Genomic DNA, 16528 nt, shown 5'->3' on the forward strand with positions numbered 1-16528 from the left:
TGTATTTTGTATTAGTTGTTTTTAATTGCAAGCGTATACACATCCCATAATCCTCCCGTTTTATTGCATTTTCAATATTGTGACCCCTCGTTATCTTCTCAGAATTAGCAGTAGAAAGTGAAAGTGCGTACCCACGAAGCCGAATCTCACCCCTGCCCTCGAGTCCTTACTGATGACTGCTTGTGCGCGAAGGTGTGAAATTTTAATTTTATAAGTTTGGTTTTGTCAAATTATACCATTAGAAAGGGCTTGAAAAATGCTTTCCGATGACACCAACCTTTTTTTTAGTGAGGGGGTATACTAATTACTTTATCGGCGGGCATCGTCGTTTTTTGCCTTTTTCAGGCAAAAGTGAAAAAAAAGTTTGGTGTCATTGGAAAGCATTTTTCAAGCTCACATTTTGAACAAAACTTATCAAAATAAAATTTGACACCTTCGCGCACAAGCAGTCATGAGTATGGACTCGAGGGTAAGGGGCGAGATTCGGGTTCGTGGGATCGCATGTTCACTTTCTCCTGCTTATTCTCAGAAGATAACGAGGGGTCACAATATTTGAAATGCAATAAAACTGGAGGATTCCGTGGGATATGTTACGTGGGAATATTAGTGCCCGAGTCCTGGCAAGGACTTGGGCCGAGGGAGAGGCGTCCGATGTTCAGGCACCATTTGCCGGCATAAGCTACGTCGTATTCGGGTCGTAGGATCTTGGTAAGCCTCTCTCCTCTCCAACATAACGAGAATAAATATTAAAAGTGCCTGGAAAATAATATTAGTCATCAAGTTCATCAGTCATCAGCCCACACTGCCCAACAAGCTTAGTAGGGTGGATATGTATGTTCTGGATCAATGGGGGGTTTGTATGTTCTGGATCACTTTTTTATTGTATGTTCTGAATCACTTTTTCGCTTGTGCGGGGGCGCTTATCGCGAGCGGAAGTTGTTGTTGTGGAAGCACTTCCCCTCCCCCTTCCCCTCCCGCTTGTCCTGGTGCTTGACCCTCTGGGGGGTTGCGCTCACTTCCCCTCCCACTTACCCTCCCGCTTGTCCTGGTGCTTGACCCTCTGGGGAGTTGCGCTCACTAAACCCCCCTTCCCCTCCCGCTTGTCCTCGGACTCTCACTCTCGTTTGCGATAGCGCCCACTCCGCCCTCCCCTCCCACTTCCCCTTCCACTTGTCCTCTCACTCTCGTTTAAAAGTTATGTATGTATATTTTGTTATCGTGAAACATTGTTGTGTGTATATATATATAATGTTGTTATCGCTTACCACATGTATTTATTTTATTTAAATATACATAAGTATTTATCTCTCTTTCTTTTCAGATTTTTTTTTCGTCTCGAAAACTGGTATAAATATGAGATGTATAGTACTGGAGTAATTCAGAAAGCAGAAGTCAAATTCAGAGCAAGAACTCACTCACACTATTTGAAGAATCCTTCATCATCAGCATTATAAGCAGCAGCAACATGTCTGACTTTGGAGAACAGTTTAACGAGCTTGGGGCCGTCTCTCTACCCCCAATTGAGAGTGTTAAGGCTCTCCCGTTTGACACACCGATTGTGATACAGAACGCTGAAGTGAAGCGGACACGCTTCGGCGATAAAATTATGCTCACATTTGAAGATTTTGTGGTGTTCTTACCAGAACGCTTTAGTACTCTGACATCGAAAGCTGTGGAGCACATGGCGACGGAGGGCTACAAGCTAGTCAAACTTAAATCAGAAGGGGATAATTATATTTTAAATTTTTGTAACGAATAAGAAAAAAAATAAAATAAACTTTTTTAATTAATATTTAAAACAAAACAAAAACAAAAATGGCTGATGCTTTACATAACAATAACAATCCTGGGTCTAGTAACACAAATTCTGACGCTAGTGAAATACGATATTGTGATGTCAGTAATCTAAATGTTGCTAAAATTAGTTGGTCGCATCACTTACGCACCAACTTGCATAAACAATTATCTGGTGCGCAAATAAGTGATAACTTGCGGTGTAAAAGAAGTGCATTTCGGAATCGTATTGAAACTTATATAATCACAAATCCAAATAAAGAATGCTTGGATATCAATTTATTTCAACAATCAAACAAAGAACAAGTGATCACTCTACTCCAAGAAGCTCAAAAAAAACACATCAAAATCAAATTTAATTTTGAACAATTCTGTAATTATGTTTTGATTAAAGAGAGTAAAAATCAGTGTGAAATAAATCTAAAGTCATTTCAAACAAAAATGCAAGCCTTAAATCCAACAACGAGTCAGACTGAAAGTCTAAATGAAATAATCAATAATTTAAATTGTTGTTTAATTGTTGTTGAACGTTGATGCACTAAGAGCAGTACAAACAAGTGGCCCAAACGACACCAAGCACGTGCTTGTTACGCGCGGGCCCATTTTTATTTCGGGCAAATACGGTTCGCGAGGAAGGTACATAGAACAAATAAAGACAGGACAAAACATAGATCATCAAGATTAAAGCAAATGAGCTAAGATTTTAGTTTTTAGTACAGGGATAGAAGTTGAGGAACAAATTAAATGATACAGGTTGTTTTAATTATTAGAAAGAACGCGAAGGGGCTCATGCTGACTAAAATTAGGTGAACATCGTGGCAAGTTAATAGGATGGTAGTTTCGCATTAGTCTAACAGGAACATTGAAACTTAGGCGGCTTACCAAATCTACAGAATCAATATCGCCTCTGATAAGATTATTCATAAAAATAGTACCAAGCTTAATAAGCCGTAGATTACGAGAGTAGGCAAATTAATTAATAGCAATCTACTCGAGTAAGAAGGCAACCTGACATTTTGATCCCAGTTCAAACCACGTAAGGCAAAAATAAGAAATTGTTTCTGTACGGACTCTATACGGTCGATGTGCACTTGATACTGAGGACTCCAAACGGAAGAACAGTATTCTAAATAAGGACGGACAAGGGAGGTAAATAATAATTTTGTAGAGTATGGATCATCAAATTCTATAGAGAAACGCTTTATAAACCCAAGAACACAAATAGCTTTATTTACAGTAGAGGTTATGTGGGAGTCAATTTTAAGTTTATGATCTAGGAGAACACCTAAATCGTTTACTGAGTATATTCGGTCCAGAGACATGTTCTAAAGAGAGTAACTCAAGAACGTTGGCGTACCCCTATAAAAAGTCATAACGTTGCATTTAAGATTGTTTAAATTCAAAAGGTTGTGCTGACACCATTCCTGGAATCTATTAATGTCTGACTGCAAGCAGAAACCAGACTCAATATTATTATATGATAAACAAAGCTAAACATCATCAGAATACATTAGAACACGAGATTGAGTTACGATAGAGGGAAGATCATTTATAAACAGAGTAAACAACAAAGGGCCTAAATGACTGCCCTGAGGGACTCACTCAGACCAAAAAACAGAACTGTAAGTAGATTGGAAGAATTCAGCAAATAAATCTGCAATTTCGGGATCCGTAGATGCCTCAATAGAGTGTAATCGTACTGATGATGACAATGCTGAAGACTTTCACTTAGCATTAATAAACTTATAAAACTGCCTCGGATCCTTTGAAATTTCAAATTTACATCGATTCAAATACATGGTACACTAAAGTACATTAAAATTATTACAACCAATAGTCGGACAGGGAATTCCTTTGGGGCGATACGAATAGACTACAATATTGCCATAGTCGGAAGGGCTTAGAGGAGAATGTGAAAGCGCCATCTAACTCCCATACTAAACGGCCTGTTCTACCTAACAACCATTAGAGGCCCACCTTAAAAGATTATACTAGATTCGTCGGAAAGTATGTAACAGGCATAAGGAAGCGTTTCCGACCCCATAAAGTATATATATTCTTGATCACGATCACTAGCCGAGTCGATCTAGCCATGTCCATCGGTCAGTCTGTCCGTATGAACGCTGAGATCTCGGAAACTATAAAAGCTAGGCTATTGGGACTTGGCATGCAGATTCCTGAGCTTCTTGCGCAGCGCAAGTTTGTTTCAGCAAGGTGCCATGCTCACTGTTAGTCTTGTAAATACCTATCGATTGATCCAAAAAAAGTTTGCCACGCCCACTCTAAAGCCAAAAAACCGCCTAAGCCTGTAGCGCAAAAAAAAATTTTAACTGAAATTTTTTGGTCTCGTCTATATCTATCGATTGACCCAAAAAATGTTTGCCACGCCCACTCTTACGCCCAGATGGGCTATAAAATTGCAAGGGTTTTCGTTTCTTATAGCACATCACAGGGGGACGCAAATCGTTGTTGCAGAGTAAATGGACCCGAAGCTAACGAGTTTGACTCTTTAAGTCCGATAGTAGATTTAACTGCAAAGGAATTTTTACTCTTGCAGTTTACCGATCTTATTGAAAACATGAAGGACAAATTTGTTCACAAGAGAACCGAAAACTCAACAGGAGACTCAAAGCAAGAACAATAATCCTGGAAGCTATGGATTCCCAATGACTTGGTACAACAAATTCTATACCGAGCTCATGACGCACCAGATGTTGCCCATTGCGGCATAGGAAAGTTGGTAGAGAAACTAAGGTGTTACCTATTTTGGCGACGAATGTTTACCGATACTAGGGAATTTGTTAGAAAGTGCTGTGTGTGTCTCGCTACCAAAAGTTCCAACACAGTTATTCGACCTCCAATAGGAAAGCCAATGGAATTCCAGAGACCCTTTCAGAAGCTGTACATGGACTTATTGGGGCCATTTCCTAGATTTAAGCCGGTAAGATAGGCTTATTAATAATTGTAGACCATAATATGAAGTTCAATTTTCTCCATCTCTTAAAAAAGTTCACCCCCAATAAGATTTGCGACTTTTTGCAGAACCAGGTTTTCTTTGCCTTCGGAGTTCCCGAAGTAATCTTAACTGATAATGGTTCGCAGTTTCGTTTTAGCCTATTCCAAGCATTTTTGACTAGATTAGGAGTTTCCCATAAGTGCACCGCAATTTACTCTCCGCAAGCAAACGCAAGCAAAAGATTAAATAGCTTCTAGCGGCGAGTAGAGCGTATATGGGAGTCGATCACACAAGCTGTGATACAAAACTAAACGAATTAAATGGTGCGCTTCGTTCTGCAATACACCGAAGTACAGGCTATTCGCCATATTTTTTAGCTTTTGGTCAAAAAATGTTGCTCAACGGGAAAGATTACGAACTTCTGCGGAAATTAGATCTGTAAATTGACGACGCCTATTGACAATCAAGATGCCTTGAAAATTGCCAGAAACAAAGCTAAAGAATCGGTGGCGCGGTCGTATGACAATAATGCCAAAGTTTATAATTTGAGAAGCTGATTAGTTCAACTTAAAGGTAAAAGGTATTCATCAAAGCAAAAGTCTAACGGAAGCTCGGCTCTTCTTCTCTTGCGGATGAATCACGGAAAGAATTGGGAACATATCATTTAAAGGATGTGAAAATATAAAAACTTAATGAAAATATGAAGAAAAATAAAGAAAAAGGCTGACTTTTCAGTAAATAACATCTCAGATGGGTCATGCGCTGTATTAACAGTGGTGTAGTATCCAGCCTTTCAGCAAGCAGCTTTAAGCAAGCCGTCTTTCTTCTTAAGAGAAATATTTTTTTATCTTCCTCTTCTTGGCCTGTCCTCTTTGTCGTTCAGAAGATTCCGCCGACAAGAGATAGCATGGTTAAGAACATTCGAGAACTTGCTGCTAACACGCACGACGGTTCAAAGCTTGCAAACATACACACAAGCTGCGGTCACCGAATTTCGGCAACGTCCCATTAGGATTCTGCTACGCCGAAACCTCATGGCGACTCGAAAGATATGGTCAGAACCAAATTTTCTATCGAACGTTGCAGACGCGCGTTTATTGAAGTCACATTTTGTTGGTACAGTCCGCTTATTCTCAGCGACATAAGTACACCAAATCAAGAGAATTACTTATTTGTGCATCGAACAAGTTTAAATCATTGTGCCAAGAGGAAAAAAACAAAACATCTATGCCGACGGTTATTGATTACCAAAATTAAGTTCCTGCGAAGCCATGTGCCAGTTTTTGAAAAGTTCCCGGCCAGCCAGCAAGCCAGCTTTGCGCTGCTGATGCGCTGCACTGCCGCTGCTGTCGCCTGGAAATTTCCCTGCGTTCGGTGGTGAATTGTAACGGTTACCATTAGGTGGTGTTGCATAACCTGCGAACCACGAGGTTGGACCACATTGGTTGGTACAAAACTATCCCAAGTAGAGGTAACTCCCCCTGAAGTGATTAGAAGCTAATTAGTAGTTAAAAATCTTTTATAGTACAGGTGGTACCACTCACCAGCACTTATTTTATTGGGAGATATAAATCAAGCGAAATATCGTAGCCAGATAATTCCTGAGGACGGTGGCACTTACAAAACAACCACCTTCTGCCGATCGGTCCGACTTCAGGTTCAGCCTAGCGCGCCCCTCGGTGGCGCTTTCAACCCATCCACGTGCGATTTATAACCTCCCGCGAGTTTCTTTCTACATCGGAAGCTCCAGGAGATTTGCACTTTTGGTCGGACTGGACCCAATGAATGAGGATCAGGATAAGTTCTTAAAACTCATGATTACCACCTAGCTTAGTATTTACATACCATCGCCTTAAGCAATCCGGCCACTAGCCGCGCTTAATTTCCCCTTTTGGTCTAAGCCTAAAACAACAATGGAGACACGGTTCGTATAATTGATCCGCACACATTTGTCACGTAGTTCTCTGGCCGGGGTAAAAACCTTAGTCGGGGCCAAGGAACCTATACAAGAAATTTATATAGAAGGTACTTAGAGGGCCATCGCACCGCTTGGTGGTGAACTTGGATGACTCCGACTGGGAGGTGGCAGCACGAGGTACTGAGAGGGCGATCGCACTGCTTGGTGGGGAACTTGGGAGGTCCCGCTGAGAACGCTCTCTGGTGGCAGAGCGAGGTACTGAGAGGGCGATCGCACCGCTTGGTGGTGAACTTGGATGACTGCGACTGGAGTTGGCTACGGCGATTCCGCCGGGCGTAAACGGCGGGGTTTATCTGCTCCGGGTGAACTTGGAGTCTACGGGGATCTTACACTCTGGATATTCTTGGAATCTACTAGGTTTCTACACTCCGGATATTCTCGGAGTCTACGCGGTTTTCTACACTCCGGATATTCTCGGAATCTACTAGGTTTCTGCCTCCGGATATTCTCGGAGACTACGGGTATTTTGGTGCTTACGTGTATTTTGGTGCGCTGGTCGGTGTTGCGCAGATCGACAAGAGCCTAAAACACTAAACGAAAAAGGTGCGGCGTCGGGAGCGGGTTCGGAGACGCAAGACTAACTTGAGTCCCCGACGGATCAGCGCGTATCTTGTCACGTGTGTGTCGGTTGTGGCGTGCCGGAGAGATGCTGGGACACACGTCCACTCTCGGCGAAAAGTCAAAACGGAAGAGGCCGAGCTTAGCAATTAGAGATCGCACTTCAGTCGAGCGTCGCGCTCGCTGAACCAGTTTCCCGCTATCGGTGGTGCTATCGATTGCGGGCCTCACGAGTGCAATAACGCGTTAGGAGGCTTTGTCTAGGGTGCGTGTCTTGGCTCAAAATTAATACTAGTTTAATTAGTTTCCTTAGTTCCTATTTAATTCATAATGTTGAACTTCATGTCCGATCTTAAAGCTAATAGCGAAACTATGACTATGATTACAACAAACTAAATATGAAATAATAGGACTTGTGAGCCCTTGATATAGGGCGTAACACATTACGCTAATTTAAGTAATATTATTTTATATAATTCATAAGAACTATAAAAATAATGCTTAAGAACCCCCTTAAATCCAGACTGATCAGTGGGCCCAGTGAAAAGTAGCTAGGAAGAAAAATTAAATTTAGAACAGCAACAATGTGCTTCTAGAGGGATTCAACTGAATTTTAATGAATTACCATACTGGGAAGCTTCAGATCGGAAGACCCCATTATAATATGGAAGGTAAATAAAATGTAATCTGTAGAAGGTACAACATACCACAAATGTATTACATATTGTTGAACGTTGATGCACTAAGAGTAGTACAAACAAGTGGCCAAACGACACCAAGCACGTGCTTGTTACGCGCGGGCCCATTTTTATTTCGGGCATATACGGTTCGCGAGGAAGGTACATAGAACAAATAATGACAGGACGAAACATAGATCAACAAGATTGAAGCAAATGAGCTAAGATTTTAGTTTTTAATACAGGGGTAGAAGTTGATGAACAAACTATATTATATAGGTTGTTATAATTATTAGAAAGAACGCGAAAGTGCTTGTGCTGACTAAAATTAGATGAATATCGTGGCATGTTGATAGGATAGTAGTTTCGCATTGGTCTAACAGGAACATTGAATGTTAGGTGGCATACCAAATACAGAATCAATATGGCCTCTGATAAGATTATTCATAAAATAAAGACAGGACAAAACATAGATCAACAAGACTGAAGCAAATGAGCTAAGATTTTAGTTTTTAATACAGGGGTAGAAGTTGATGAACAAACTATATTATATAGGTTATAATTATTAGAAAGAACGCGAAAGGGCTCGTGCTGACTAAAATTAGATGAACATCGTGGCATGTTGATAGGATAGTAGTTTCGCATTAGTCTAACAGGAACATTGAAAGTTAGGCGGCATACCAAATACAGAATCAATATGGCCTTTGATAAGATTATTCATAAAAATAGTACCAAGCATAGTTCTACGGTTTACTAGACTAGGCAAATTAACCAACAGAAATCTACTCGAGTAAGAAGGCAACCTGACGTTTTGATCCCAGTTCAAACCACGTAAGGCAAAAATAAGAAATTGTTTCTGTACGGACTCTATACGGTCGATGTGCACTTGATACTGAGGACTCCAAACGGAAGAACAGTATTCTAAATTAGGTCGGACAAGTGAGGTAAATAATAATTTGGTAGTGTATGGATCATAAAATTCTTTAGACCAACGCTTTATAAACCCAAGAACACTCATAGCTTTATTTACAGTAGAGGTTATGTGGGAGTCAAATTTAAGTTTAGGATCTAGGAGAACACCTAAATCGTTTACTGAGTATATTCGGTCCAAGGACATGTTCTGAAGAGAGTAACTCATGAACGTTGGCGTACCCCTATAAAAAGTCATAACGTTGCATTTAAGATAGTTTAAATTCAAAAGGTTGTACTGACACCATTCCTGGAATCTATTTATGTCTGACTGCAAGCAGAAACCAGATTTAATATTATTATATGAACAACAAAGCTTAACATCATCAGCATACATTAGTACACGAGAGTGATTTACGATAGAAGGAAGATCATTTATAAACAGAGTAAACAGCAAAGGGCCTAAATGACTGCCCTGAGGCACTCCAGATGTCACGTTGATCATCTTGGAAACAGCGTTTTTGAATAAAACCCTCTGAGATCTACCATTCAAATAACTTGAAATCCAAGTTAACAGATTATTCGGAAACCCAAGCAGATCTAATTTGAACAAAAGAAGAGAGTGGTTAACAGAGTCAAAGGCTTTACTAAAATCTGTATATATAACGTCCGTCTGTAATTTATTGTTAAATCCATCTAGTACAAAAGATGTCAATTCGAGCAGGTTAGTAGTGGTCGATCTACGCTTAACAAAACCATGTTGACACGGCGATATTAAAGAGGAGCACAAATGTTGCAACTGAGAGGTAATAATGCGTTCAAATGTTTTAGGAATTGCAGACAATTTGGAGATTCCTCTATAGTTCTGAGCATTAACCTTCGCACCCTTTTTGTGGAGTGGAATAATAAAAAAATCTTTCCAGATAGTAAGAAAAACAGATGATGAGATAGACAAATTAAAAAGTTTCAGAATGGGTTTACAAATAGTTCGGGCACAAAACTTAAGAACACACCCAGGGAGTCCATCTGGCCCCGGAGAATAGGTTGGCGTTATAGTTTCTAAATCCCTTAAGAGAGAACTCTCGGTGATTACAGGAGAAAAAATACAATTTGCCCTGTTTAAGTGATTAGGGTAGCTAGAATTAGACCATGAAACAGAACTATAAGTAGATTGGAAGAATTCAGCAAATAAATCTGCAATTTCGGGATCCGTAGATGCCTCAATAGAGTTTAATCGTACGGATGATGGCAATGCTGAAGACTTTCGCTTAGCATTGACTATATAAAAAATGAGATGAGCGAGTTTCAAGAACGAGACAGTGGTTGGTCCCTAATTGAATTAGTTCATTTAGAAGTTAATATAAATAAATATCAACTCATAAAGGGCTCGAATTTCATTGATTTACCCAGAGAAACAGTAAGCAGAAAAGCCTGCATCAACGTGCAAAATAGAGACGAATATTGTTTTAAATGGGCATTAATATCGGCTTTTGTGAAACTTCCAGTTAATAAGAATCGACCTAATCAATATAAACGTAAAGGCATTTACAATATTAGGTCGGATATAATAAATATAAATAATAAATCGTTAAATTTAAGTGGGTTAATATTTCCCACACCGGTCGACAGCATAAAAATATTTGAAGAAAATAATCCTGAAATTAGTATAACTGTGTTGGGCCCATATTATTTAACTAATAATAAAACTAGCAAAGTCTTACACACTATATATCTACTACTTCTCGAGAAGGATGACAAATATCACTATGCTTGGATTAAAAATATTTCCAAGTAAGTATTAAATTAGAAAATTAAAAAATAAAAAAAATTATATATATTTCTTTGCTTCTCCATTAGATTACTTCGCAAACAAATAACGAAAAGTACGAGGAAGATTCATCTATGCAATGGCTGTTTTCAACATTTCGATGATAGCGACAAACTGGAACGACATATTATGGAGTGTAATAGAATTATAACTGAGATGCCCACAAATGAAACGGCGACTTTAAGATTTAAAAATTAAAAAAAATCAATTATATGTTCCTTTTGTAGCATATGCTGATTTTGAGTGTATTTTAGAAGGGATGAATCTGAAAACTTCGGATAATATAAATTTAATTCAAAAGCACATACCGTATGCATATCGTTATGATATAAAGTGTTCATTTGACAATAGTTTGGATAAACATATATCGAATATATTATGGTGAAGATTGTGAAACACATTTTGTTGAGAGCATATATAATGATTGTTTAGTGTTATATCAAAATCACTTAAATGTAACGATACCCTTTTATCCGCTATCAATGGAGCAACAAAAAATAATTGACTTAAAACAAAATTGTAGTATATGCGGTAATTTATTCACTGATCAATCTAAAAGAGTTCTAGACCATTGTCACTTAACAGGCAAATATAGAGGTGTAGCACATAATAATTGCAATTTAAACTATAAATTAGCAAAATTTTTCCCAATATTTTTCCATAATCTCTCGGCATACGATGCTCATTTATTTGTGAAAGAATTAATTAAAATTCCTGGTGATATTTCTATAATTCCGCTAAACAAAGAGTTTTATATTTCGATCTCAAAGAAAATTTATATAAGTCCCAATGAAACGTTAGAACTTCGATTTTTAGATTTATTTAGATTTATGCCTTCCAGCTTAGACAGCTTAGCCAGTTATTTAAAAGAAGAAAATCTAACCACAATAAAGTCATTTTTCACGGACCCGAACAAATTTCAAATGGCTAAACGTAAAGACATATTTCCGTATAGCTATTTAAATTCAGTTGAACGCTTGTCAGATACATAATTACCGTTGCGCGAAAATTTTTATAACCAATTAACTGATAGACACTGTTCTGAAGAGAGTTATCAGCACGCTCAAAACGTTCGGAATGCCTTCGAGTGCACAAATTTATTAGATTATTTATTATTATATTTGAAGGTAGATGTGCTGTTGCTATGCGATGTTTTTGAGAATTTTAGAACAGTATGTAAAAAAATCTATAATTTAGATCCTTGTCAATATTATACAACTCCTGGTCTATCATGGGATGCTATGTTGAAGACAACTAAAATTGAATTAGAACTACTATAACGAACTGATTTTGTATGTCTGTTCGTCCCACCAAATTTATATTACGTGATTGCCCGTAGATCAGTGAGAAAACAAAGTGTTCAAATGGTAACAGTGGGATTTATTCTCGTGGTATTGGTACAGCGGGTGTGTGGCTATGCTGGTTTCTGTATCTCCTTGTCCTGGTTCCGCCGGCTGCTGGTGCTCCTCCTTCTGGCTTCTCGACGCGTTGACTCGTCCTTCTCTGGATCCTGGGTCTCGGGACGCTCGTAGTGGCCGCTTCTGCTTGCTTGCCGACGCGTTGCCTCGGGGTCGCTTGTAGCGCCTTAGACCCGCAGAGAGTTCGGCCTTGTGGGCTTAGGGAAGCGTCACCGTTCTCAGACTAGGGTGAACAAGCTTTGCTCTCCAGGCTGACGCCTTTCGAGGCAATACCTGTCCCTTGCTCTGTCCCGGACGGTCCCGGAGGCTGTCTAGCGGTTCACTTCGCTTTACGCCTAGCGCAGACGAACGTTCCACCCGGCTTCACCCCAATGCGTGACGTCCGCGACGCTCCTGCGCTCCCCAATGAGCTCCGCGCGGCGATGGTAACGTGGCTGCCGGAAATGTCTGCTGGCGTTGCTGTCGATGTCCTCTGCGCTGTCTTCTGACCAGTATCTCGTCGTTCTGGCGCTCGGGGAGCTGGGCGGTCGCTGCTCGGGAACTTCGCCGGTAATCGCAGGGCTCTCCAGGCTGACGCCTTTCGAAACCACAAATCGATCTACCGCTCGTCCGTCACGCCAGGTCCTGCTTGGTCGGGCAAGGTACGCTGGGTCGCAGACAACTTTCCTCCCCAAGCTCACGGCTCTTCGTCGTAGGACTCTTTTGCTTGTCTCTGACAGACCCGCCGGGCGACTCGCCAGGGTGTGGTCGTGACAAAGTTAGAAAACAAACGCCTTGACTTAGCCGCGTGATGCCTTTCAGAACTCAGCCACCTGTGTCTCAATTCGGAGATTCCTGATGTCCTAATCCCGAACGTCTCGACGTGGCGATCTTGCTCCTTGTATGCTTCCCACGGCGCTGCTTCCGACGACTCGCTTGGTTGTAGCTCCCTCGTAGATTATTTGCTTGACTGACTGTTTATTTGGTACTTTAATTGATCGTGACGGTTTGACTCCTCGTGATCGACTGATCCAGCTGCCAGCGCTCTGCGGCCTTATATAGGGCCTCCAAGCACCGTTATTTCCCTTTTGCGCACGGCCCGCTGGATCTCTCCACCTTGGGTCCAAAGTTCGTGCCTCCTGGATGACCCACTTGTCCTTTATGTACCGCTTCCAATAGATGTTCCGCCCACTGCTGCCGTTCCGCTGATTCCCGTGCCGCTTGTGGCACGCCTGTGTGCCGCTCCACTGCCGAGATGTGGCGCTTCCTCTCCCGGTCCAAAGTTCAAGGGAGAGTCCAAAGTCCAGTGGAGTTCCGTTATACCCTTCCGCATACGGCACTCTTGCTCTGCCCGCGAAGTCTCCATTCTCTCTCGATCTCCATCCTTGGTCTCCAATCTCTCTCGCTCTCCTTCATTGGTCTCCAAACTCTCTCGATCTCCACCCTTGGTCTCCAAACTCTCTCGATCTCCACCCTTGGTCTCCAAACTCTCTCGTTCTCCTCGCCGCGCCGTTACTACGCGAATTTGCCGCGTATCTGGTAAGCGGCCGGCCATCTGCTGCTGCTTCTATTTGTGGGGAGTTATTCAACTCCTCACATTCCCCCCTTACTTCGGGAAACATTTAAGACTGGTTCCTACTCTCCGGCGTTTCCTTGCTTATCCTAGCCTTTGAGTCCTTGTGATTCCCGCGGCGCTCCCTCGTTGCTCCCTCGATGCTCCCTCGACGCTCTTAACTCCCTTGAGTTTCTACAGCGGGGGTCATCCTCCTCGTAGCAACTTTAAATCTCCCGCGCCGATATTTCCTGTGTTCCCACTGGGACATCGATACTCCTGGGCTATCGATCCCCAGCTCGCTGCTCATGGCTGCGTCTCACTCCTTTCCATGTTTCCTCCGCCTGGTCACACCATTCGTGCGTGATCGATATTTATTCGCATATCGATACCGACGGTGCGGCGTTGCCACCTGCTCGTTTGCGATATTTCCACCTTGGCCGATATTTCCATTGTCGTGTGCCCATCGATCGCACTATCGTCCAGTGCCAATCGATCGCCTATCGAGGCGCCCCCTTCCCTGGCTCGTGGTGATTTTGCAATTTTTCATGGGTAAGTTCCTTTTACATTTCCTCTACTCCTTCTCATCTTATCCTTCTCTCTCCTTTCGTCCTCTCTCGCCCTTCACTCGTCCTCTATCGGCTACATCGGACTCCATATTGGCAGCTCTCGAGAGCGGGTGCGGAGAGGACTTCGCATTCACTTTGCAACCGGGACAGCAGGTAAGTAATTGGCGTTCATTTCTTCTTCCTGGACTAAGACCATTCGACTTACAGGTTGCTGGAGTGGCCCATGCATGCCCCGTTCTTCTTCCAGCCACCCCAAACAAACTCTGGGCCCCGTACCCCTTCTCTTGTTGCTTTGGAAAACCCTTGTGTTGTTTTGTGATTTTTTTTTTCATTTATTGTGCGAAAACCCGGATGCCCGCGACTCCGAGCCTCACCCGGTATCTCCTCCCGCCATCGCAGACCAGGACGCACCGCCTGCCGCCCTTCCGCCGTGCCGTCGCGACCGCGGGTGCTTCCTCAATGCCTACCGGCCACTCGCTCCTGGCGACCTCGCGCCAACCGCCTTCCTCCGGCGCCGATACCTGCCGCATGAACTGCGGCCGCGGGCGCGTTGATCCGGGCGTCGAGTTTTGTCGCTGCAGCGGAGGCCTTTGGGTGGCCGGTGGCTCGGGCCACACCCATGGTCCTTTCTCCGGTGACTCCGCCTCCCCCGTCGTTGCCGTCGTCGCCGGTGTTGGCGGGCCCGTGCTTGGTGTCGGCGGGACCCATGCATCCTGTCGGCTCCTCGTCCGGGGGTCTCGAGGGTTCACCTTCGGTGCCCCCTCCTCCCATATCCTGGGCACCTCCTTCGTCGGTCCTGTCGCGGGCCCCTCGGGCCACGTCCACGTCACCGTCTGCTGCCGCCACCGCATACCCTCGGCCTCGAACGCCCGTGTGCTGTGGCTCACGTGCGCGGCCGGCACCTCCGTCCGCACCACCGACGGCTCGTCCGCCCTTGCCTGGTGGACGTCCTCCTCCTCCGGTTGCGGCATCGGCTGCGCGGTCGACTCCTCGCTCGGCGTCTGCTCCTCAGGTCGTCGTGGCTCCGTGTATCGCGGCGTGGGTGGCCGGGCCGGCCTCCAAGGCGTCGTGGCCAACGGTGCTCCATCGTCGCCGTCCGTGAGCCACTCCCCCTCGTAGCGGGGAGTGGGTGGCACCTCGGGTAACCACCGCGGAGAGATGGCGCGCGTGGTTCGTCCTCGTCCTCGTCCCTCGGGCTGCGTTCCTCGGCCGCGTATCTGGGGGTGAGTGGCACCTCCCACGCGTCCTCCACCTGTGCCTCCCACAGCCGTCGCTCTTCTTCTTCTGCCTCTCGCAAGCGGGCATGCCACCGCGCCGCCGCCGCCTCGTGGTCCTGCCGCAGCCGCGCCTGCCTTCTCGCCTCCTCCTCCGTCGACCGTTCCTGCTCCTCGTCCGACGGCTCCCGGTCTCGGAACCGCTTCCGAGACTCCTCGGTGGCCTGACAGACCGCCTCCGAGTGGCTCCTCGGGAGTTCCTCTCCACCGACGTCCGTCGTCCCGCGCGGTATCCGACCGCCCGCCGCCGCCTTCCGGAGTCGCCACTCTCTCTCCTCGACGGCGGGATCGCCGATCACCTCCACGTCGCTGTCGTCGCTCACCGCGGGTTCCGGTGCGGAGTCCTCGCCTCGAGTCCGCTCCAGGGCCCGCCGCGGAGCTCGGGTAGGCCGGGTCTCCGACCATCCTTGCCCCGGGCGAGGTTCCTGGAGGGCCGCCATCCTCCTGCGTGTTTCGGCTCTGGTGACGCGTGTGCTCATGATGATGTTCTGAATTTTAGTGCTCGACCGTCGCCAGGCTCCCCATACATGAAACCTCGGTTGCGCGCCTTCCTTTTGCCCGATACCGTTATGTCCTTTCTTTGGGCGCTCGCTCTCTTACGGTACAGCTCTCTTTGCTGTACCGTCTTCCCCCTTTCTTCGTAAACCACATGTTGTATTCCCTCAGATCACCGTGGCCCTCTGGATGCTGCGGTGCGTTGTACCTCCCGGTTCCGTAATTAACTTGATCACCTTTGGTGAGTATTCTTGGAAGTTGTCCTTGGGCCTACACCTTGCTTCGGGGCGTTCCTGGTTGGTATCCTTGGTGTCCTTGGGTTATTATTGGGGTATCCTTGCGGTGTCTTTCGAGTCCTATTGGGGTATCCTTAGGTATCCTTGGGGATCGTTGGGCTCACTTAGGGTATCCTTCGGGTGTCCTTTGGGTATCCTTTAGAGGTGTTGTTGGGGTGTCCTTCGGGTATATTTCGGTCACACTTAGGGTATCCTTCGGGGTCCTTTGGGTACGTGATGTGCTTTCGCTACTGTTTTGTCGACCT

At 44.4% G+C, this 16528-nt stretch overlaps 1 protein-coding gene across 1 annotated transcript; it reads right to left on the bottom strand.

Moving 5' to 3' along the window:
- Nucleotides 1-14550: 14550 nt before the first annotated feature.
- On the bottom strand, nucleotides 14551-15932 carry LOC139354756 (uncharacterized). Its single transcript, XM_070999006.1, has 2 exons — nucleotides 15471-15932; nucleotides 14551-15414 (listed from the first exon to the last, which is right to left on the bottom strand). Exons 1-2 carry the CDS (start codon nucleotides 15930-15932, stop codon nucleotides 14551-14553), a joined length of 1326 nt encoding a protein of 441 aa, XP_070855107.1.
- Nucleotides 15933-16528: the final 596 nt, after the last annotated feature.

This window comes from Drosophila suzukii, unplaced genomic scaffold (assembly GCF_043229965.1).
Source record: "Drosophila suzukii unplaced genomic scaffold, CBGP_Dsuzu_IsoJpt1.0 scf_21, whole genome shotgun sequence".
Classification (NCBI taxonomy): Eukaryota; Metazoa; Arthropoda; class Insecta; order Diptera; family Drosophilidae; genus Drosophila; species Drosophila suzukii.